At 47.1% G+C, this 24610-nt stretch overlaps 1 protein-coding gene across 8 annotated transcripts in view; it reads right to left on the bottom strand.

Moving 5' to 3' along the window:
• Positions 1–5434, bottom strand: part of EBF1 (EBF transcription factor 1) — a 380610-nt gene extending 375176 nt beyond the window's left edge. For 4 of the 8 annotated variants that reach the window (XM_044777724.2, XM_044777726.2, XM_044777727.2 and 1 more), the window contains exons 1-4: positions 4463–5152; positions 2233–2389; positions 1601–1664; positions 931–986 (exon numbers count right to left, since the gene is read on the bottom strand). In XM_044777724.2, coding sequence (XP_044633659.1) covers positions 931–986; positions 1601–1664; positions 2233–2389; positions 4463–4596 — 411 coding nt within the window. In that variant the 5' untranslated portion in view covers positions 4597–5152. Of the gene's footprint in view, positions 1–930; positions 987–1600; positions 1665–2232; positions 2390–2559; positions 2737–4462 lie in introns of those variants that run through there. The other 4 variants (XM_044777725.2, XM_044777723.2, XM_044777722.2 and 1 more) reach the window with 4 other exon arrangements.
• Between the last annotated feature and the right edge of the window lie 19176 nt (positions 5435–24610).

The following is a 24610-nucleotide window of genomic DNA, read 5'->3' as shown; positions in this document are numbered from 1 at the left end:
GTTTTAACCTTCTCCCTAAATTGGTGGTTGGTACACAATGGCTAACTTCTCCCTTTGCTCTGATTTCTCTCCCCCACTCAATAAAGCTGTCTTCTTTTTGTTATTAAGCCCTCCAACTACCTAACCAGCTACTTAATTCCGAAACTAAACTTTTTCTTAAAATTAAAAAAAAAAAAAAAGCCCTCCTGCACCTCATTAAAACGTCAGGCCTCTTTTCTGACTCGGCTCATAATTGTATCTTTTAAACCATAACTCAACCTTAATGTATACTGCTTGACACCCGCGTGTTGGGGAGCTTAAGAAAATGCCGCCTATGTACCTTTAAGACCACAAGCTCACTCATGCTGCCTGGCTTCTTGCCAAACTTGGAGGCAAAAGCAGGAAGATTTTTGCAAAGTATCCTCCAACAATTGTCGCTCCCTCTTCCAACACTACCACCACCACCACCTCCTTTTAAAAAAAAATCTGTAGAGTGGATCATCTGCGCTCTCGGCCCATCTCCCCACTCCTGGGGAACTGTCTCTGCCCCCACCCACTCCTTCTACCTCCCGGGGGAGGTCCGGGTTTGGGTTTCACAAGTTCAGCCCACTCTGCACCAGGGTCCCTGGGCACCTTTTGCGCCCCCTGGGGCTCCCCGGCCGGGTCAAAGGAAGTTCAGCCCATATTCTCCCCACTCAGCACTCGTAATCTTAGTTCACAAGGTCTGAGTTTCCCTTGGAAGGAGGGAGCCGTCGAGCCATCTTCTCCACGCGGCAGACCCAAGTGCATGTATGGCCCCTGGGAAGACTGCGCTGAGAGCGCGGTCCCCGGTCCGCCTTGGAGTTGAGAGTTCGAGTCCCAGACCTCTCGCTATGGAGTAGCCAGCTTCTTGATTGTCCCAAATTTCGAGGCCCTAGCGTCACTCTCCCGGCGCGAAATTAACAAACTTACTTGTTTTGTCATGGAGTCAATGAGGCGAACGTAGAAATCCTGCTCCGTCCTTATCCCTGGGAGAGGAGGAGGAGGGGAAAGAGGAGAACGAAGGAAAATTAAGTGAGACAGGATCTGCGCGAAACAAACAAAGAATGGGGCTCCAAGGCTGCCGCAACTCCAACAGTTCTGGAGAAGCACACAGGACCCCCTTCCCCAGTGTTCAGACAGGGGTCTCTGGCCTAGCCCGACTGCTCTCGGAAGCCAGCCCCCAACCGCGGCAGCTAGGAATGGGGCGGGACCCCCACCTGGCTACTCTCTCCTCCCTTGGCAGGAGCCCCTCTGCGCGAGCCATCAAGGCCATGATCATTCCCTGAGCCCAAGGGTCTGGAAGTCTGGACTAATCAGAGAGAACCAGCCTTAAGAAGGGGAGGAAGAGAAAAAACGGCCCAGCGAGGGCCAGGGCGCCACACCTGGCCCCAGGTACACGACGGCCCGACACGGCCGCCCTCGAGCCACTCAGGGCCTTCTCGGGTGAAACCTCCTCAGGCGAAACAGGAGAGACCGGTTTACCGCGAGGATGGCGAACGACTGAGCTTTGCTCAGGGATCTAGTCCACCTGGAGCATTCCGCGCCCCCTGCCCTCACCCGGAACCCCGGAGAGCCGGCGCGGACCCAACGGGAGCCTCACCATTGCTGTAGAGGAGCTGGAGCCGGTAGTGAATCCCATTATTGGTCTTTTCGCTGTTGGCTTCCTGGGTTGCAGCAGGACGCAAAGACACAAGAGACGCAGGAGAGAGGTCGGCGTGAGCGAGTGGACCGACTTCCAGGCAACTTTCCCCAAGCCGGGACCCCTGGCGGGGGAGCCAGACAGGCCCCGGAGCAGCAGAAATTGCCGCCAACTGTGATCCCTCTGCGGTCCCCCCACCCCACCTTTACTGCTCCCTCTTCCCTTCCAGAAAATTCCATGGGGCGCGCACCAGCGATCCCCTCCCCAGGGCCTGGGGGCTCGGGCCTGGGCCAGGAGAGGCAGGAGCCTCGCGTGGTAGCGCGGTCGAGCGCGGGTTCATCCCGGGCGCCCTTGACTCTGGAATCTGAAGCCAGGCTCGCCTCTCTCCAGCTCTTGGGGCTCCCCGCGAACTTCTTCGGAGCAGAACCTCATGAACGAGGATCCCGTGTTCGCCCAGGATGGGAAGTGGCTTGGGGGACCCCGCGCAAGAGTGTGTTACGGATGCTTTGCACTCGCGGAGGAGCGCGCCTCCCGAAGCGCCTGGGCCTGCTCCCCTGCCAGGGGCGAGGGGCAGCGGCGCTGCGCCCACTTACTTTTTCCTTCTCCACGAACCCCACAAAGGCCGTCCTCTCGATCTCCACGGGCTGGCCCTGTCTGTCGTAGAGGGCCAGGACGAAGTGGAAGAAGTTGGATTTCCGCAGATTGGAAGGCGGCTGCTTCTCAAAGTGAGCCCGGGCCAGACCCACCCCGCTGCGGCCAAAGACGCAGAGTTAGACGGCTAAGCGGGACACTGAGCCGCGACCGCTTGTTACTCCTTACACACGCGCGAACCCTCAAACACCCACCTTCTCTGCCCCCAAAACGCCCAGTAGGCGCCCTATACGCCCGTTCAAGCCCCCCGGGCCCACCCGGCGACGGACCATGCGTGTTCTCGCGTGCCCCGTCCTCCCGGCCGAGGACAGGGCGCGCCCCCCGAGCTAGCCGAAGAGGTGTGAAAGTTTTGTTTGGGTTTTGCGCAGGAGATAAAACGCTGTAAGCATTTACTGGGAGCTGATGCGCGCTGCGTGGGGAGGAAGAAAAGTGACAGTGCACGAGGTGAACCCGTGCTCCCAGAGTAGGACGGGTCGTTTACAACTTAAAGGGAGGGGGCCATGGGAATTGGTTCCCGCCACCCCCTCGAATCTCCCGTCTCAGCTCCGTGGGAAGGTGAAACGGGATGGGGAACATGCTCAGCTGCTCGCTGCAGCAGCCAACCTCCAGGAAACCTCTTGGGCGCCACCAGCCATGGGTGCCCGGCCTCGGGAAGCCACATGTCCCCCCAAATAAAGCATGTGGAGAAAAAGGATCTGAGAGTGGAACTCAGAGCTGTCAGGGGTGGTCGCTGTCGGAAACACTGGGGGTGTTTTTTAAAGACCTGTCCCGACAAAGTTTCGCGGTTCCGCAGAAATCCTCACACTCATTCCAGAAATCCTACCGACCAGGGCTGCCGGCGGAGCGCGCCCGCCGGGGGGCTGGAGGCTGGGGCGCCAGGGGCGCAGGGCGGCCACTGACAGCCCGACCTGCCCAACACAAGGGCGCGCGCTCAAACACACACACACACACGCACAAACACACACACACACACTTTCACTTCCAGCCTAGTTACCCAACTCACTCTCACTACCAACCACCCCCATCTCTATACTCGGCGGGGATGGGAACAGTGATGCCGGACACTTGTCCCCAGCCCGGAGAAGATGAAAATGATGTAATTAGTCATCTTCCTTCTTCCCCTTCCGCCCTCTCTGAGTCTGAGAGGGCCTGGGGCCGCCAGATCTCCCACTCCCCCAAGTCCAGCTTGTGGCCTGAAAAAAAAGGCCATTTCTCACTTGGGACCAGGAGTCCCAGAAAAAGGTGTTGAGGGTGCCCAGGAAAGTTCCCCCAGGTCGCTCTCCAAGGGCAGTCCCTCCAGGCCACACAGTCTAGCATCCCAGGAGCTGAGAGTGGGAGAGGGGCTAGAAGGGGCCATGGTGACAGAGAGTGGGGAAGACTTCTAGGAGATGTCAGAATTAAAGTTGAGAGTTGCTCTCCGGGTGGACCGAGAAAAACTGAAAACTAGAGAGGGAGGGAGAACCAGATGGGAGAAATGAGAAGATTCTGGGGAGAAAAGGAGAAAGAAAGGGAGGTAAGGGAAGGAGAAAGAGGAGAAAGGAAGGAGGAGTGAAGAAGGAAGGGGACGAAAAGAAGGAAGAGAGGGAAGGAGGGAAGGGAAAAGAGGAAAAGAAAAGTAAAGAAAGGAGGAAGAAAGGAAAAAAGGATAGAAGGAAGAGAAAAAGGAAGGAAGAGAGCGGGAAGAAAAGAAGGAATGAGAAGAGAAGGAAAATAAGTTTATAAAGAAGGGAAAAAAGGAAAGAAGTAAAAAGGAAAACAAGGAAAAAGGAAAGGAAGAACGAAGAAAAGAAAGAGACACAGAAAGAGAAAGAAAGAAAAAGAAAAAGAAAGAAAGGAAACCGGCCTGAAAAGAAAGAGCAATCACATAAAAATACAGATATCCAACATCATGCTGGTGAGACGCCTCTTCTGGCTTAAAACAAAATGAAAACAGTCACAGACGAGGCAAGGAAAAGTGCCGGCAAAGCGTGGGCTCCTCGCAGGCAGCTGCCGGCTCTCGGGCCGCAGGCGACCGAGCAGCGCGGCCGGGGAGCGCGAAGCCCCGGAGGCGAGAGGAGCGGAGCGGCGGCCGCACGAGCGCGGCCCGGCCCCGCGGCGCCGGCCGCCACCACCTCCTCCCGGCTCCACTGCTCGCGGCTCGCCTGCCGGCCGCGGTCCCCGAGCGGTACCCACCTCTGCGCCGCCGTGTTGGCGTCCAGCACCCCGGCGCCCTGCATCCACGTCCGCACCGCGTTCATGCCGCTGCCCAGCGGCTCTTCCTTCATGCTGCTTCCACTCCGTTGGATGCTTTCCTGAATCCCAAACATGAAAACAACCTTTTCTTGTGGAAAATCTCCTCCCCCTTGAAAATATTAAAAAAAAAAAAAAAAAAAGGAGAAAACGCCAGCCAGAGATTTTTTTTTTTCTTTGAGACGATGAACTCGCGCTAGAAGATCAAGGCGGGCTGAAAAGCAAATTTTTTAAAAAATCTAAACCTTCGCTCAAAACTGAGCGATAACCTGGGGGGAAAAAAGGAGAGAAAAAAAGAAGGGAAAATCCAACGAAAAGACCAAAATAAAAAAAATAGAGATGTATGCTTGGCTGTTGGGGGTTGTTTGGTTGGTTAATTTTTGGTTTGGGTGCTTTTTTTTTTTTTTGTAATGATCACAGGCCGGTGGAGGACAGGAGGGGCTGGAGTTTCCTTTTGTAGAGGTACCCTTCACTTGAAGAAGCAGGAAGAAAAAAAAAAAGCCCTGATGGCAATTTAAGAAACAATAGACTCAACTCGCGCTGCCGGCTTTGCTACTTCAAGTGTCATTTTCCACAACCAGGCAAGTTTTTTCCTCTCTCTTTTTTTTTCCTCCTTCTCTCCCAACCAAAGATGTTTCTTTCCTTTCAGTGCGTATAGATGAGGAGCACGCTGGTTGCCGTAGACAGATACACCAGAGAGGGAGAGTGGGGTGGGGGGAAGGGGGGAGAGAGAGGGAGAGAAGAAGGGGGGAGGGAAAGACAGAAAGAGAGAGAGGAGAGGGAGAAAGAGAGAGGGGTGGACCCTGCTGGATGGAGATTCTGTTTTCTCCTTGCTAAAATAGAAGTGATTTGCAGGCTTTCCCTATGGAATCCAGTTTGACTCTCCCCAGAGCTAAACACAGGCACACTAACCCCAAAGGGAGGAGGCGGGGCCCGCGCCTGACAGACCCGCCCCCTCATTTGCATAACGTCATCCTTCCGCCTCACCGCAGCCAATCGCGGCTCAGGAGCCTGCTGGCTCGCAGCGCGGGGCCACGCTCCCTCATTAACATCCTTCTCCGGGTGGCGCGGGGGAGCCGGCCAAAGTTCCTCTCAAAGTGGCGAGCGAAGGATCTCTGAGCACCGGCGTCTGAGCTGGGGAGGAGCAGGGCTGAGTCGGACAGGAGAGGGGGAACAGAAGGATGGGGAGAGGGATATCTTCTCAGGAATCAGAGCTGGGGTCTGCGTCCTGGCCATTGCGCTGCGTTTAGCATCCTCGCCGCGCCCTGAGCGCGCTCGAGGCGCACAGGCTGCGCCCTCCCAGGGCCGATGCCGCGTCCTCCTCCGCTATTCTGGGACGTCGGGGGCAAAAGTGGAGGAGACAGGAAAGCCCAGGCAGAAAAAGCAGGACGCGAGTCCCAGGTGCCCACCTCTTCGCTTTGAGGAGAGGGTGGTGGGGTGGAAAATGGGTGCCGAGGTCGGGGCTGGGAGCTCGCGGAGGCCACAGCCTCCACGCTGGGAGGGGTGGTTGGACCCTGGGCCCCGACAAGAGAGGCGCTATAGGTCCCCAGGGAGTGGCGGACCCGGGCTCTACCCCTAGTCTGCCCTCTGAAACGCTTCTGGCTCAGCCGCTAGCCTCGAGGCCGCTGGCGATAGGCACTGTCCTCACATACTCAGTTCTCTCGAGCGCTCCATGGGCTGTGTAAACGGTGGAATGAATGCTCTTACTAGAGCTGAATCAGAATGCGTTTTAAAACTTATTCAGATTCGATCCCCAACCCCTCCGAGCCCACCCCCGCCCCCAAAGTAGTTTTTCTTTAGAGTAACTACCAAAACAACAACTGACTAGTTTCTAATTCGTTGGTTATTTGGTGTAGGGTTTCTATCTCATTCTTTCTGTTAAAATGGGGGGCTTGAAGGAACCCTCCTCAACTTCTGCCCCTGCCATATGTCAAGACAGAGAGAGGTCTAGGAAGGAAGGAAAGAAAGAAGGGAAGAAGAAATGGTCTCCAACCTGAGACCTTTTGGCATATATGCTTGTGGCTGGCAAAGGAAATAGCTAGATGTTTCTGGGTAATGTGCCCCATCATTTTTTAGCAGGTTGTAACCTCTAATAAGCACATGGTGAACTTCTGTTTCATTGCCCTCAAAGGAACTCCCTGACTGCAGCCAAATCTGCTAAGGACTCCTTCGGGGAGATTCTCTGCCAGAAATCCAGGTCCCCTTTCTGCCGGCCTTCCTTGACCCTTTGATTTAGGAAGCTCATGGGGTCAGTGATGGAAAAGTACACATGCCCATATTGAATGGAATGGAGACAAGCAAGAGTTATGCTTTGTGCTCTTGGCAGAGCAGGAAAGTGGGAGCCACTTCCTGATTCTGAAACTAGATGAAAGACTGTGTTTCAGGCCTGTGGGTACATGGCCACTGTCCTCAAACACTGCTTTATCTCTCGTGCACAAAGCCTGCCCTGCTCTTATGCCATTTAATCTGGACCACGAATGTGCTGAGCACTTTATCCCTGGTCCCATAATTAATGCCATCTCCTCCAAGACACTCCTGAAGAGATCTGTCTGATCCATCAGGATCCCCACAGCGTCTACCAGAATTCCTGGCACACTGTTCAGGAGGGGTACGTTGGTGGAGAGACTAGAAGAATTGTAGGTTTGTGGGCAGAGGAAAGGGGGAGATGGACCTCCTCCATTCCTTTGGAATTCAAATGCACAATTGGAACTGGGCCTGCTGAAAAATTCCTAAAGTTCCAGGCTTAACCTCCAAGGCTCAAAGGGTCCCCAGAGCCAATCCCTTCGCCTGCCTGGACCATCCACTGCCTGTTCTGAGGGGGATCCTTCAAGAAAGGGGAACCAGGAAGCAGAGTCTGCCCTCCTATCAATGAATCCCAGATAGCCCTGGCATAAGACTCAGACCTCCCTCTCCATAATTGCCTGAGCCTCCACTTTACTCTCCAGTAAACCGTGTTCAGGACTCCAAGTTGGTCAGGTACATACCCCAGTGATGGGAACACATAATAGGAGAACAGATGACTGCCAATGGGGGCGGCAAAGCTGCCAGGGAAAGGAGAGACGTGGCCACTCTGAGGACCACACAACAGATGGATTTCTGGGGGTCAAGCAGAATCTAGAAGCACTCTGCAAATAATGTTTTTGTTGAGGGGCCTGAAGCTGCCTGATTTAAAAGAGAAATTGGCCCAGAGAAAGAAGCCTTCAGCAGCCCAGTTCCTGCCCCAGAGCCAGTAATCTCCAGGAACTAAGAGGGAGGCAACCTCCACATCTGCCAGGCCAAAGAAGGAGCAGAAATAAAAGGGGCAGGAATCTTTTGACAAGACTAATTCCCTTTGGCTATGCGGAGGCAGCAGGTACCTCACCTGGGATGGCAAGTGTACTTTAATCAAGCAAGGTGTATTCATCACTTTTCTTCTGGGTGTCCTTGTGCTTTCAACCTGGCTTTCTCGCCCAGTAATAAATGTTTAAGTAGGAAGGAAGCTAAAGGGAAGGTGGGAAAGAGACAAAGAGGGTGATAGAAAACTGGGAACAACACCCAGGCCACCAGAGTGGTAGGTTTTTGTGGATTTCCTCTGATGAATACTGAACTAGCCACGTTAATTTAAACTCTGAAAAATCCTTACACACTTTTCAGTCTTCCCTCCTGTAAGGTTAGCACCACCTCCAGAAGGCAAAGCACGTGTGTAGAGGGACTGTAAAGTATGAACTGAGACTGGCTCCATCCTTTTTGAGTTAATAGTCACAGCTCCGGTGAAGAGAGAGAATTTATAACATATCTATGATATGACTTTAGGGTAGTTTATAACAGTAATCCCCAAATTCGGATTATCAGCCTAATAATATGGAGGGCAGAGGGGGAGGGGTGCATTTGTTAAAAATGCAGATTTCCAGGCCTTGTCCAGACCTGCAGAATTAGGGAGGAAGAAAGTGAGGGGGAAAGAAACTGCGTGAGGAAAATACACAGCAGAATGGGTTTACATGTGGAAGGAGCAATTGGAAAGGCTTGATATTTCTCCTAGGATGATGTCGCCTTCTGAGCTTCTCAGAATTTCTTCCGCGGTGGGGGTTAGCGTCGCCCCCTCTCTCCCAATTGCTCCAAACAGCAGACAGGGCTGCCCAGCCCTCGGGGTCTTCCGCCCTGGAGGAAGCTCAGACCCAGGGAGCAAAGTCCCCTGCACCCTGAACTTTGAAACCTCCCCTCTCTTGGCTATCCCCACCCCTGTTAAGGCAGAGGAAAACCAATCCCCTTCCTTGGAGGGCGTCAGGGCCCGCAGTAACTTCCATGGGGTGCAAGTGGAAACATACCTGCCCCCCAAAAAGAGCAGAGACAAGATAAATACAGTCGAACTAGGACTAGCGGGGACGTCCCAGGAAAAGAGGGAATCTTCTCTGCTCGTCCGCCCCCAGGAGGCCAGACTTGAGACCTGCCGCTTAGAAAATTCCCTCGATCTCCGCTGGCTTTAAGAAGATGAGCCCCCAGAAGGGCCGCCTGTCTGGGGAAATGTCCCCTTGCTTTTCCCGCTAGCCAGAGACCGCTGAGAGGGAGACCCGAGGAAAGATGCCTCCTTCGGTGCTGGGAAAAAGGGAAAGAAAAGATGGGGCGATTAAGGCCTAAGACGCCAAGTCCCTCCGCATGCGGCCCGCTCCGACGGCGTCCGCCGGCGGCCTGGAGTCGCGCGCGGGGGCGGGCAGAGGCTGAGGCGCTGCCTGCAGGAGGAAGGGGATAAGGGGGTACGGGCGGGCCAGGGCCCTGGGAAAGTGAGGACCTGAGCCGGGCACAGCTCCGCAGCGGCCGCCGAGCGGCACTCAGACGCCGGCGAGGGTGGCTGAGCAACGGGGCCCTGCCGCCCGCGCGCGACACCCTGCCCCCGCCGCTCCAACCCACTGCCCTCGGGAACGCGTAGGAGCAGCGGCCCACCGCTCCACCGGAACTCGGTCTGTCCTGCTTCCTTGCTCCCGGCGTCTCTGGCAAGCCACAAAGGAAAGGGGGCATTTCCCCGGACCCTCACCCCTGTTTCCGACCCCCAGCGCTGCAGAGAAGGCTCCGTTTGCTCGCCCAGTCTGACCGACACCTCCAGTCCCTGGAAGCATGCCTCTCTCCCATAGTACAGACAGGGAAACTGAGGCCTAGAGAGGGACGAAGGCATATAGGAGGTAGAGATCAGGCAAACAACACGGTGGGGGCTCTCCCCGGAGCTTGGGAGCGTTTAGTCTGCCCAGGACAAGGGCTTGGAGCAAGGTGTTCGAACAAACCTTTCTCGGATTGAGCCTACCCACTCTCTCGGGTTTCCCCGCGGCGGTCCCCAGATAATAATAGATCCCGTTTGTTGAATGAAGGCTTTACGGGCAAAAACTCACTGAATTCCCACAACGGACCAAGAAGGCAGGTTAGACCACCACCATTTTACAGGCGAGGAAACCATTGCCCTGTGATTGAAATGAAACAACCTGCCCACGGCCACACTGCTAATAAGGTCGCCAAGCCGAAATTTCTCCAGAGCCTGTGCCCTGAACTTTGGACTCAAACCACTCACCCGGCTGCTCATATCTCCTGCGTTCGCCTTGGTGCCTGCCCGCCAACGCTCACAGATCCCTAGAGCTCTCGAGCCCCTGGGTTTCTCGGATGACAAAGGAGCAAGGGCGCAGGTTGCCTCCCGAGGGGAGACAGCAGAAGGGAGAGAGGAAGGGAAAGCGTTCTGAAAAGTCTTAATGCGTGGACTGGATGCGCATCCCAGCGGTCAGATACCCACGCGCGTCTCTCGGGGCCGCCGGGGACGGGGCGCGCCAGGGTCGTGCCAGCTCCATCCCCGGCTCTGCTACATTTCGTAGGTGACCTCCAGTCAACCGCTTCTCCCAGTCCTAGCTGAGATCTTAGAGCTCTAGGCACACGCGAAGTCGCCTAATTGAAAGAGACTAAACATAGGGTTTTGCGGGGTCGCTTGCGACGCCCATCCGAGGACAGAAATCTGGACACCTGCGGATGTGCTTTAATGGAGGAAGACCATACGGCCTTGGCATGACCACAGATAGCTGAAAGCTAAAGTTACTCTGAGCCGGGAGAATACATTTGGGAGCACTACCGGAAAGGATCTCCCTGTACGAGGCTGCCCCGGGGTGCGACGATACCCCACCCGCGGCCCTTACCCATATTCCTCCAGCCCGCGTGATCAGCAAAGGGCCCTCACTCCCTCAGCTGAAGGAGGCTCCAGGGTGGCAGAAGGGGGCTGCCCAGCTATTTGGAAATTAGCATCCCTTCAGTAGAGCAAACCTGGATGAAGGAAACGAAGGCCTGGGAGGTTTTGGAGGGGAAGGGAGGAAGAGTAGATCTGTTTGCTTAGGGAAAAGTGGGAGAAGGGAGTTGAGCGGATGAGCTTGAGATGCCCGGGGCACAAAAACTTCCAGCGTGTATCTCTTTTGAGGCGCAATTCACTGGATATTTACTCATCGAGTAAATACGCATATGCGCTTTGAGGTCTTTGTTGGCTCCTGAGATGCGAGATGCGTGCGATGTGAGCGCACAAATATGTGTGTATGAACGAAGAGTGGCTGCATATTTGTGGGCCTGTGCACTTGGCCTGTGAGTGACAGCGCGCACTTGGGTGCACGTGGGCGCTTGTGCTTGAGGAGGATTGTTGCACACAAGCGCGAGTACACGTATGCATGTGTCACGTGTAGACGTGTCTCGTTTATGTGAGTGGGTGTGCACGTGCACAAGTAGGTGTGTATATGAGCCTGGGCTTGCACGTGGTTTGTGGGTCCACGCGTGCATGTGAAACCCAGCAAAGAAGTCCCACCAAATCTCAGATCGAGTCAAAGGAAAGGCGCAGGCAGGAAGCGGATTGAGCACCCCAGGGTAGGCGTGGAAACTGTTGTTGCTTCAGCCTGCGCGGGACCAGTCCAGAGCCGCGGGTTAGCGCCCAGCTTGGCTCGGGCGGGAGATGCACCTTCCAGCCGGGGCCCACAAATTCCCGGGACTGCGCCCGCAGTGATGCCTGCTGGACAGTTCCGCGCTCTTAATTGTTCCTCGCGGACAGTTTCCGATTATTGATGCCGCGTGTCCCAGAAGAGGCGGCTTCCGGGTTATTTGCTTATGTATTTATTATCTTTATCACCGTCATTACTTGGTGGCTGTATGAAGGTGGTGCCAAACCCACCAAGCCTGCCCAGGGTGGCCTCCGAGGGGCGGTGAGTCGCGGGTGCCCGGATCTTCCCCTTACGTGGAGCCACAGCGCCACCTCGCGGTCCCCCAGCCTCCCTCCCGTCACCGCCGCTGAAGGCAGTGAAGTGAACTTCCTGATCCAGGCCCCCAAGTTCCCTTTACTACTTTTTTATTTGCTTTCGCCATTCCTCTTTCTCTCACTAGAACGTCCCCGCAAACACGCCTTGCTGCAGCGCTTTGTGCACGACCCGAATGCCTACACCCTTCTCCACCTGGAGAAGTTCGGCTCTCCTTGGAATCACAAGCTCAAAGTGCTCTTCTTGAATGAAATCTTCCCAAACCTCAATTCGTGCCTTCCCCTGTTTCCCTAGCGCTCATACCACATTGGACAGGAATATTGTTTAAACGTCTCTCTCCCCTCCCTAATGAGGGAGCTCCTCAACAATGACTACTGTTGCTTCCAGCAACAACAATAATAACAATAAAACCTGGAATTTACTGAGCACATCTTATGCAATGTACTATGCTAAGCACTTGACTTTGATTATCTCATTTAATTTCCCCAGAAAAACCATGAAGTAAGCACCAGTATAATTTCTCAGTTTGCAGATGAAGCTAAGCGAGCTCCCATCCAAGGTCGCATTGCAGAGCCCAGCACAATTCTATTTGATGCCAGGACCCACTTTTCTTAACCTCTGTTCTTTGCAGACTTCTTCAGCTCTATATCCACAGGCTTTAAGACAGGACCAGGCACAGAGTGAGCATTCATATATTTATGAATAAATGAACCACTGCCAATTTAAATTATTCTCCAAGAGAGTTGGGCTAGACAAACACTGCATTTATCAGATAGTTTGAGTGAAATGTTACCACAATAATTCATCCCAAAAGAATATTCCACTACTAACTAGCTAGTTGACCTTGGTCAAGTCACTTCGTCCTCAATATCCTCATTTGTAAAAGCAGGTATGCTGTGAGGATCAAATGAGGCAAAAAACATGGAGCTCTTGTTATAGCTCCTTGCACTGTAGTCAATACTCAATAAAAGTTTGCTATTAATATAATTATTAATGAAAGTCTAAAAAACTAAAGCACAAAACACAAAATTGACGTACCCCTAGTCACATAGAATTCACTGTACCTCTGTATAAAATTATATCACTATTATATCTTGATTTTCATCTTGGACATAAAATATGTAACAAAATATGTTTAGTTTATTGTGGTTGGGGTGTTAATGCTAACGCTGCTCAGTTATAAACTTTTAAGGGGCAGGGGGGAAAGATAATTAAACAGTAAATCAGCAGACTTTCACTCCGGCCCTTTTCTCGTGCTTTGTAGATTTTTACCAAGAAAGATTTAAAGAAAGACTATAAAAGTGCTTATTATTCTGGAAAGTACAAAACTCTATTTTTTAATTTAGGGGACATTCTGAGCTAGTGTGAGTTTTTCCCCGCTTGAAACACTTTGCTGCTAGTAGTACACTAAAAGTTTAAAAATACATATCTAAGCAAATGATTGTACCCAAAGCAAAGAAACAAATCAGGTTGTTTAAACATATTCCAGACCTTCAGACATTTCCCAAAAAGGCTAAGTTTTAGAGGTTCAGGGTCTTTTTTTAGAGTGACCCATTAAACAAGTACTCCTATTAGCGGTTTAAGTGGAAATGAACTTTTCCATCTGATGAGGCAAAAACTTTCCTACCATCAAATGGTTTTAGAAAGACTCTGTTGACTAGGATAGTTGTGTCATAAAGAACTGATTTCTCCTCAGAGAAATGAATCTAACAAAACCCACATGAAGGCATAAATGTGGCTCCCCATTTAGCTGGCCCACAATGCACTTCTAGAAACTTCAGCCCAGCTCCAATTTAGTTTAGTTCATTCGTACCTGCTTCCCATTCTACAGAATACTCTTGTATGGAGATGAAGAAATGGATTCAGGAAACTGTACCTGCAGCAAATTAACGTGTTCAGAGATTTTAATGTACAGCTGACAGATGTTTTATTATCCCTGATTGGGGACTTGATTCATATTGACGGTGTAAGACACTGGCTTCTTGATAGTTTGGGGAATCTGTCATATTTTCTTTTCTTCTTTTTTTATTCTTAGTATGGTAGCCCTTAGAGATGTTCACCAAAATTAAGGTTTTTCTCCTTCCGGATGCATAGTAAGGTTGAAGTATTCTGATCCCTCTGCATTTCGATGTGACCCCGTGATGGCCTTTGACAAAGGAGGAATTAGCAGAAATAGTATGTGTTATTTACAGGCAGAAGCTTTAAGAGCCACTGTGCAATTCACCAAACCCCCTTCCTTGTGCCACAGCAGCTCCTGACCCCTAGATGCAGTTTTCCTTGGCCTGCCACTCTTTGCAAAGATAATTCGGAGTGGAGACCCCTCGAACCTACAGCGGACATTTAGCATGAAAAAGAAATAATCCTTTGTTACGTAAGTCCCAGAAATTTTTTTTACTGCAGCATAACTGAGCTTCTCCTGACTAGCGTGCCTAGGAAGGTAACTCATCTTTCTTTTTCTTTTTGTGGACAACGTGAAAATTCTCCTAGAGTGAAAAGTAGACTTCCACATCTAACTAAAGAGCATAAATTAGATGATAAAATTATTCAACTAGAAATCTGCATCTCATTCTCTCACTCAATTCGTGTATTTCCTGTGGGTCAAAACAGCGTTTGGAAATGTGAAATGGGAAGAACAACTGAATTTTTCAAATGGTGAAAAGGAGTCTTAAAATCATTGCTGGACTGCCAGGAAAATTTCCAGGGGCTGCTTTTCCTGCCTGCAGATACATAGTGAAAGGAGTTCCTTAGGCTCTGATTAGAAGAGACTTCATTAGCAATTATATGAGGGAAGAAAAACACATTTCTTCCTCCATTATGTTCATTTCTATAATTTCAGCTTGGTGAAAGGGAAAAATACTTGGCTAATCAACTTGTGTTTAGGGAACATGATCTAAGGCAAGTCATTTAACTTTTCCAGACCTTACTTTCTTTCTTCATCTGCAAACTAAGAGTGTTAGACAAGATCATCTCCAGGATGCCATCCAGTTCTACTAAGTTAGAATTCTGAGGTATTTGTGTGATATGTGTTTCAGGAGTTGATGCTACAGTATAAGGATCTTCCTGTGTTTCTAGCCTCAGCACTATTTTGTGAAACATTTTTAATTTTTTTCAATTAATCTCAATTTAAAACAACTGCTGCTTAAGCAAGATAGATAGTACTTCTTTTCCTCAACCTCAAATTTTTTTAATGTGAGAATCTGCTAGAAAAGTGGGCCATATAGATTTGGGGCCATGTAAAATGCTTTGTCATTTTCTAGCCAAGAGGAAGAATTTGCTTTTTTTATTGGAGAACTATTCTCTTTAGATTTCATTATCAGATCACCTAAGGAAATTTCTTGTGAATCTTCAGGAAACTTTTTGTGAGAAAATATTAATTGTGTGACAAGTGCTGTAGGGTGAAATCATTACTATCTGTTCTTTATCCTTAATGTGGCATGACTGATTGCCAGAAATAATACTATTCCCTTCATTTGGATAATAATTTACAATTGACAAAGGTTTCACATGAGTCATTTCCTTGACTCCTCTCAAGAAACCAGGCAACTGACATTTCTCCCCCATTTCAGAGGAAGGAGCTGAGGTTTAGATTTGCCTCTGCCACGTGGCTAGTAAGCAGCAGGGTTTGGCTGTACCCAAGAGCCACAGCTGCCTATGAAATTAAGAAAGCTGTCTACAACTTTACTAGAAAATAGAACATGTTGAAACCAGGCCACAGGGCCTTCCCTTATAGAAAGTTGCAGTATGCTTTCCGTTGCAGACATTATTGCTGCCAACTGATTCCTGATTTCTCTCTCTTCAGGGCACCCAAAAAGATTATAGTCATATCCTTGAAGTTAGGTGTGGTCATCTGACTTACTTGAGCCTGAGCATTTACTTAGAAGTGAGAACACCACCAGAGTACTGGAGTTCTCACTCCCCTTAACCAGAGGTATTACTGGGTAGATCCATCAGTTTGGATCCTGCTGTCATGATCACAAAGAGCAGAGTTCTATACCAGCATGCAAAGGATTTGATGTAAGTGGTGGTTTAAGCCGCTAGGATTTGGGGTTTGCTTGTTATTGCAGCTTAGCTTAGTCTGTCCTGACCAGTGCAGTTTCCTAATTCAAATTTAAGTCTTTTGTAAAAGGAAACTATCTCTTTGGGGTGGACTCTAGCAAACTGGAGTCATATAACACATACTTTTTACAGAGAAAATATTCTCCTAAATCCCTCGTGTTTTTATTTAAATTAATTTTGCTATCTTACTTAAATATGTATAGGCATAAAAATAGGAATAAATTCTTTATGCATATAACACTTAAACAACTGTGAAACCAAATTACAAAGTTAATGCAAACTCCACAAAACTAAAGATTTATGAACGAACAGTAATAAAATGTGCTGGATAGCACTGTTTCGTGGAAACTAAATTGCCACTCAAATGTCAGCGTGGTTCTGAGTTCAATAAAGTAGGTTCTTTTGGACGAGGTATGTCTATATAATTGTGTCCTGTGTAATGTCTCCATTCTTCTACCACTTTTCTCTTTTTCTGAACCACCACAAAGCATCTTTAATTAGTATGGTGTAGGAAAAGCTTAAAGGAGTTATTCCAGTATTGAATTCACCTTTGTCCCTTTCTTATCAACCTATGACAATTAAGAGTCACTCTTGGCACCGACAAACACAAGCTAAAATTTGAGCCTGGAAATTTTGTGTCAATACTCAGTTTTAAGGTGATTATCCAGATAAGTCTGACATGCTTAACATTTTAAGACTATCATTGAAATGAAAGCCCCAAGCTTTTAAATCCCTATCAAAATCTAGGAAACCTCCCACTCTCAAAAAATATATTTCATATGCCACTGAACTGTACACTTAAAATTGGTACATGTTATGTATATTTTAACACCATTTAAAAAAAATTTTTTCAGAAAGAATAGCACAGGCTTCAGAGCAAGATATCCTGACTATCAAATCCCCACTCCCACTATTTTGATGCTGGGCATCCTTAAGGCAGGTAACTTAACCTCTCCAAACCTCAGGTGCTTCCTCTGCAAAGTAGTACTGTACTTATTGCAAAAGGTTGGTTTGAGGAAGAAAGAAGAGTGAATGGAAGCGTCTAGAGCAATGTCAGTCTATGTGTTTTCCTCCTGGGCCATCCCTCGACTTCATTTCTCAGCCTCCCTAGCAGCCAGGTATGACTATATGACTGCGTTCGGACCAAGAAAATGTGGGTGAGATTGATGGGAGCCCTTTCCAAGCATAATTCATAAAAACTTCCCACACAATCTTTCACTCTTCTTTTTCCCCCTTGTATGGGCTAAATCAGAGAATCCAAGACAAAAGTCCCCTGTTCTAGGGTAGGCTTAGCAAACTTTTTCTGTAAAGGTCCTGATAGTTAATATTTTAGGGTTCCTGGGCCGTGCAGTCTCTGTTGCAAGTACTTCACTTGGCCGTTGTAATGTGAGAGCAGCTACAAAGCACAGGGGATACAGAATGAATGGCTGTGGCTGTGTTCCAAGAAAACTTATTTACGAAAAAAATTTTACAAAAACGGTAGGTCAAATTTGGCCTACAGGCCACGGTTTGTTGATCCCTGCCCTAGGATATGTCAGAACCGCAAGGTGGAAGGAATCGGATACCTAAATGACTGCATGAGGAAATAGACTTTACACAAGCAAGAAATAATGTTCTATTATGTTAAGTCATTGAGATTTTAAGGTTGTTTCAGCATTGGCCTAGTCTGATACTGTTGGAGGAGGTCATTGAGAGGTTCTGACCGCCAGATGACCCTTGACCTGGACCCGGGCAACCAGAGGTCCCTCACCCTATCCCCTTGTCCTTGAAATATACATTTTATGCGCCATTCCCACAGTGGAGACTGTTTTCAAGGACGCAACCTCGAGAGAGCAATGTGCTGTTGAGACCATCTGGATAGTATACGTGACTGAATGAAACCCATTAAGGCTTCCGTATAAACTTATAAGATTCTAGTGGGCAGAGATCTACTCATCTTGCAGCTGCCGAAGACAAGCCTTGTGTGAAGTCTCTTGCTTACTAAACCTGCCACCTACCAGTCTGGAGTGGTCTGCCTCTTTCTTCCATCTCTCCTTGCTCTCCGTGTGTGAGGGCCAGTTTCAGATTTCACCTGGGAAGCTCCTGAGGTTTTGAACCAACAGATACGGTACCCAACCACATAGATGATTTTCTGTAAATATTAGACTTCCCCTTCTTCCCTACATTCCTCTGAAGACAGGGACTGTGGGTAATTCATCTGACATAGAGCTTTCCCGATACATATTAGTGAAATAAATAATACACCATCAGATAAATAAGCATGTGTATGGAGAAATTAAGGGATGCAACTTCTATGATGTTCTAAGTTGTCACTGTCCCCTCTCTCCTTCCCACTATCCTATTCCTAGACACATAGCTGTGTTGTTTTGTGCCCCATCCTAGATAACCAGAGACATACGTTTGGAAGACAGTTTGCTTGGGTAAAGTGAATAGAGCTTGGTTAACTGATTCATTTTATGTGAACAGGTTGCTCCCTCTTACAGTAAGTCCCTGGAGCATATGGCAAAGTCGGCTTTGGGTAGTTGTCAGCTACTATGTAATAGCACTCTAGTGCTTGTCTCCTATAAGCCTGCCAATCCCACCACTGCAGTTTGGTATTTTCACCCCTAATTTAAGTCAGGGAGCCTGAGGCCCAGCGAGTTGAACTTTTCCAAAATCATGTGCTGGTGACACCAGAAACCTGAGCCCGCCTGAGTCCCAAACATCAAGCTACCCAGAGTTGGATTCTGAAGCCTCTGCAATCTTATCCACCTTCCCTACTTGAAATGTATTTGTTGGGGAACAATTAACCTCAGGATGAGTAATTTGTCACCATTCTGCGTAAGTTTCAAATTTTCCCATTACAAGGGGAAAATGAGAAAAATATGTCCTAGATAACACAGAGAAAAATGCTTCATTGTCTTAATTGCCTTTCTATTTCAATCAAGGAAGGCATTTAATTATTTCTGAACTACATTCAAAACTCTCTCTCAAGAATATTACTCTCCCCAGGTGAGTTAACCAAACCTGTGCAAAACGTGTCTCAAGTCTGAATGCTAATATCAAACATTTATTGAGCACTTTTTATATGCCAATGACTATTTAAATTCTTTCCAATTAGGATCTCACTTGTTCCTCACAGCAAGTCTATGAGGTGGGAATGGTCATTATTCTCCTCTACCAAATGAGGAAACTGAGGCACAGAGAGGTGAGACCATTTGTCTAAGATCCTAAGGCAGCAGGTGGTAAAATCAACACTCGATCCCAGGCCACCCCCTTCACCCCTCGGCTGTGCCGATTCTGAGAGAGGTTTGCTTTCCACCTGGACATTTCAATTTCTCAGTACACGTGCAAGACCAACGTGGAGGAATCGCCCACGCCGACTTCAGCCAGCTGCTCATGCCTCTGGAATGTGAGGTGGCCCATCGAGAGGCTGTGGAGCCAGGAGGGGCCGAGTTTCTCTAGCTTCTTGCACAACCCGAGGAAAGCAGATTTGCTGGTGAACACTGCTGCCCGGGCCCGAGAAAGGCCTGTGAGCTCTATTACTCTGACTTCATCATCACTGTTGGAAATCACGAGGAAAGGAACTAACTTTTCTGGGGTACATACTTTATGGCCATTGCTCTTACCTCATTTGACTTTTGAGAGAATGAAGAACAATCAACTCCATATTTATGCTCTAAAATTGAATGGCATGAACACGTGCATGGCCTAAGCAAGAAAAAGAAAATATTTTCTTGTGTGATGGACTAAACCCCTCAACAAGCGTGTACTATAAAGTAGAATAGAGACTGGATTTTGAAATGTGTGGGCCACATCAGTAGGAAAGTTGACACTTACAATTGTCACAAGGATTTTAAACTTTACAATAAGTAAATCTTAGGACAATAAGAATATACTTATATCTTCAGACCAAAATGTTTTATATTTTGGGTTAAAATTTTTTTTAGTCTGCACAGTAGTCTTAATTTTAATAGTATCATTATTTTAAAATCTTTTAATGAAAATATTTTATTTCATTTATTTTGCGTAGCACATGTGTGAGAAAACATTGATTTTTTTTTTTTTTGAGGAAGATTATCCCTGAGCTAACATCTGCTGCCAATCCTCCTCTTTTTGCTGAGGAAAACTGGCCCTGAGCTAACATCCATGCCCATCTTCCTCTATTTTATATGTGGGACACCTGCCACAGCATGGCTTGATAAGCAGTGAATAGGTCCACACCCAGGATCCAAACCAGCGAACCCCAGGCTGCTGAAGCAGAACATGCGAACTTAACCGCTGAGCCACTGGGCTGGCCCCAAAACATTGATATTTTTAAAATATAAAAGACAGCCTCTATTCCTAATAAACTAGAGCAATCGTTGACTCTTTAATTGTGCATCTTTGAAGGCTTCTCTTGACAAACCTGATCATTTGTTCATTTATTTTATCTTTAGTAAATATGTGAACATTTAAAAAGACTATATAAGCTCAACTTCTTAGGTTAAGATTTGTGGAAATCGTACCACATTGAGACATCCAGGCAGTTGTTTCCTGAAGACTTGAGCCATATTCTTAGACAGCTAGAATTAGGTGAGAAATCTAAACAAAGTTCATTTTCTCTTCATTTTCCTTTGTACTAGTCTGTGGCCACGTGTGTACTACTTCCCAAGCATTTAAACTCTGCAATTCCATTATGTTCTGGGGATACCATGCCAACCTGGACATTAAGGATGTGAGAGACTAAAAACAATATCACTGAGCTTCCAGTTTCCAATCATGGCAGCTGTGTCATTCAGATCCACCCCCTCACTGGTTTCAATATTTCCAACATCTCCTAGAAAGGACTGAAGAGCCAAAGCAACAGGTGGGGAGTTTCCAGGTCGATTTTTGGGGAAAGACCTGTAACCAGAGAGATGGGTGACATATTGAACACTAAAGCGCTTGTGCCCAAAAGCATTTCTGGTAATCGTTCACTTGGGCTCCTGCTCAGGGGCTGCATGGGGCAAGAGGCAGCAAAAGTCAGGGTTCAAAGCCCAGCCAAGGTGAAAATTTTTAGAAAACCTTTTGCCGTTAAGCTGGGATTTCAAAGAGCTATCTTTTCAACGTGAGGGCAAAGTTAGTTTAAACCTGTCCCTCTTTCCCCAAAGCCAGGGGACTTTGCGCCCCAGACTGGCCTGTAGGAGGCTTTACACTCAGGTACTCACAGCCTGAGTTGGCTAAGAAATTTCAAACTGTGAAAATAGTTGAAGGTGGTACCCAACTGACAGTGTACCCAGGCACCTGACAGAGCAAAACCCCAAGCTTCTCAGGGGGCGGGCGTGTGTGTGCCAGGCCTTGCTTATCCCTACAAACAAGTTTACAAGGGCAAAGAAAGCGAGCAGTCGAAGATTAGCAGGAACAGGTGGAAGCACCACTCCGTCATGAGGTCCAGCAGATCCAACAGAACACAGAGACATCTGCCCTCTCCTCACACGTGGGAGGTATCGAACAGACCAAAATATCACCATCATTACCACGCTTGAAGAAATAAATGACAAACTCGATAATATCTACAGGAAACAGCTGTATTATAGGAAACTGATTATATCATAGGAAACTATCAAATTTGTCATAGCAAATTTGAAAAAGAAACAAAGCTTTTATAAATAAGTACTAAAATAACCAATGTTAAAAACACCATGAATGGGTTTAACAGCAGATTGGATGAAACATAGGGAAAATTAGTGAACTGATAAATAAGATATATTTTAGATATAAAACTATCTAACTTAATATAACATATAAATAAATATTAAATATAAATTACCCAGCATGAACCATGGAGAAGGAAAAAATTTAAAAGAGAGTAAGACACAAGGAGGGTGTGGGGAGAAATCTAACAAACATTGGATCAAGTCTTCAGCAGGAGGGAAAGAGAGGTTAAGGTAGAGGAAATGTATGAAGAAAAAATGGCTGAGAATTTTCCAGAACTGGAGAAATACATTAATCTATGGATCAAAGAGATCCAGGGAACCCAAAGCAAATAAATAAAAAAGAAATCTGCCAAAAGAGTCGATTCTAAAAGTTCTCATCACAAGGAAAAACAAATTTTTTTTAACTATATGAGATGATGGATGTTAACTAAACATTATGGTGATCATTTCACGTTATATACAAACTTCAAGTCATTTTGCTGTACGCCTTAGACCTATAGTGTTGCATGTCAATTATTATCTCAATAAAACTGGAAGAAAAAATACATAAATAAATAAAATAAAAATCTGCAACTACATGCGTGATAGCAAAATTGCAGAAAAACAAAAGGAAAGAAAAAAATCTTAAAAGCAGCCAGAGAGGGGCCAGCCTGGTGGCACAGTGGTTAAATGCGCACGTTCCGCTTCTTGGCAGCCCGGGGTTCACCGGTTCCGCATCCCAGGTGTGGACGTGGCACTGCTTGGCAAGCCATGCTGTGGTAGGCATCCCACATATAAAGTAGAGGAAGATGGGCATGGATGTTAGCTCAGGGCCAGTCTTCCTCAGCAAAAAGAGGAGGATTGGCAGCAGATGTTATCTCAGGGCTAATCTTCCTAAAAAAAAAATAAAAAGCAGCCGGAGGAAAAAACGACAAGTTACCTTTAAAGGCCTGACAGTTAGACTAACTTCTAACAAACAGCTAGCAGTTTTCTCCACAGCACTAATGGAAGGCAGAAGACAATGGACTGGTATCTTCAATGTATACAAAGGAAATAATCGCCACAATAGAATTCTGCGCCTAGCGAAAGACAAACTAAACTTGAGAGAATACGTCAACAGCAGATTCTCGCTACAGGAACCGTTGAAGTGCTTCAGGCAGAAAGAAGGTGATGCTGACAAAAGATCTGAGATGCAAGAAAGTTTGTGGAAAAAAGAAAGTAGGGAATTTGGTTGAATAAAATAAGCATCAGCTGTATAAAATGGTAATGAAAATATCTAGGGAAGGAGAAAGGGATTGACTTAAGGTGTTACACAGCAAAAGCATCTGAGCTGGAAGAGAGGAAATGCAGAAGTGATCAAAGGTTCTTGTCTGAGGTCTCCTTGTGCTCCTTGTTTGTCCAGGAATGGGTAGAGTTTCTGATGACTTCTCGACTTGGGTAAGATAATTACGAAGGTTGTCGTTTCTAAGGTGTATTAGATTTGTAGGGTTGCCGTTAACGGACTACCACAAACACTGTGGCTTAAAACAGGAATTTATTATCCCACAGTTCTGAAGACTAGAAATCCAAAACCCAGGTGTTGGCAGACCCAGCTCTCTCGGAAGGCTCTAGAGAAGAATGCTTCCTTGCTAGCCCCAGGCTGCGGCAGCACCACTCCCGGCTCTGCCTCTGCCCTCACATGGCCATCTGCCTGCTGTGCGCCTGTCTTCTCTGTTTGTAGCAAAACCAGTCATATTGCTTCCGAAAGCAGTCTGGCTTTATCTACAAAATTTTTTACCTTATAATCCAGCAATTCCACTCCCTGGTATATACTTTACAGAAATACGTGTTAAACCAACCTAACATTCCGGAAATAAATCCCACTTGGTCATAGGGTATAATCCTTTTTATATATTGCTAAATTCAAGTTGCTAATATTTTGTTAAGAATTTTTGTATCTATGGTCATGAGCCAGCTTGGTCTGTAGTTTTCTTTTTTTGTGAGTTCTTTTTCTGGTTTTGGTAACAAGAAAGTAGCGGCTTGACAGAGTAAGTTTAGAAGCAGTCTCTCCTCTATTTTTGGAAAAAGTTCATGAACGTTTGGTATTATTTCTTTAAATATTTGATAGAATTTACCAGTAAAAAATCTTCTGCTTCTGGACTTTTCTCTATGGGAATATTTTTAATTGCTGATTCAATTTCCTTACTTCTCTCTCTCTTTTAAAATTTTTTGGGGTACATTGTGTTTATACAGGAGTAGTGACAAGTGTTGAAGTCTTGTGCTCTCCAACCAGGCTTCTTTTTTTGTTTTGAATTGTGGTAGAATATGCATAACATAAAATTTACCATCTTAACCATTGTTAAGTGTACCGTCCAGTAGTGTTACGTGCATTCATTCACACTGCTGTGCGATCGATCTCCAGAACTCGTCACCTTGTAAAACTGAAACTCTATACCCACTAAATAACTCCCGTTCTTCTCTCCCCCGGCCCCTGGGAAGTACCCTTCTGCTTTCTATCCCTATGAATTTGACTGCTCTAGGCACTGCATATAATAATGGATTCGCAGTATTTGTCTTTTTGTGATTTATTTCACTTAGCATAATGTCCTTAAGTTTCATCCATGTTGCAGTATATGTCAGAATTTCCTCTTTTTTGAAGCTGAATAATACTCCTTTTCATGTATGTACTACATTTTGCTATCCATTCGTCAACGTGCACTTGAGTTGTTTCCACCTTGGTGATTGTGAATAATGCTGCTATGAACATGGGTGTTCAATTTCTTTCTTTCTAACAGGTCTGATATTTTCTATTTTTTCTTCAGTCGGTTTTGGCAATTTGAGTTTTTCAGGAATTCTGTCCATTTCCCCGAAATTGTCTAATTTGTTGACATAAAGTTATTCATAATATTCCCATATAATTCTTTTAGTTTCTATAGGGTTGGTAGTGATGTCTATTCTTTTATTGCTGATTTTTAGCAGTTTGCATCTTCTCTTTTATTTTCTCAGACTTACTAAGGATTTGTCAATTTTGTTAATATTTTTAAAGAACCAAGTTTTGCTTTCGTTGATTTTTTTCTGTTGGGAGAGGGATTCTATTCCATTGATTTCTGGTCTAATCTTTACTATTTACCTCCTGCTTATAGTTTCTTAAGGAGGATGCTTAGGTTATTGATTAGAGATCTTTC

This window comes from Equus asinus, chromosome 9 (genome assembly GCF_041296235.1).
Source record: "Equus asinus isolate D_3611 breed Donkey chromosome 9, EquAss-T2T_v2, whole genome shotgun sequence".
In the NCBI taxonomy this organism is placed as follows: Eukaryota; Metazoa; Chordata; class Mammalia; order Perissodactyla; family Equidae; genus Equus; species Equus asinus.
This window is presented reverse-complemented; position numbering and strand designations above follow the sequence as displayed.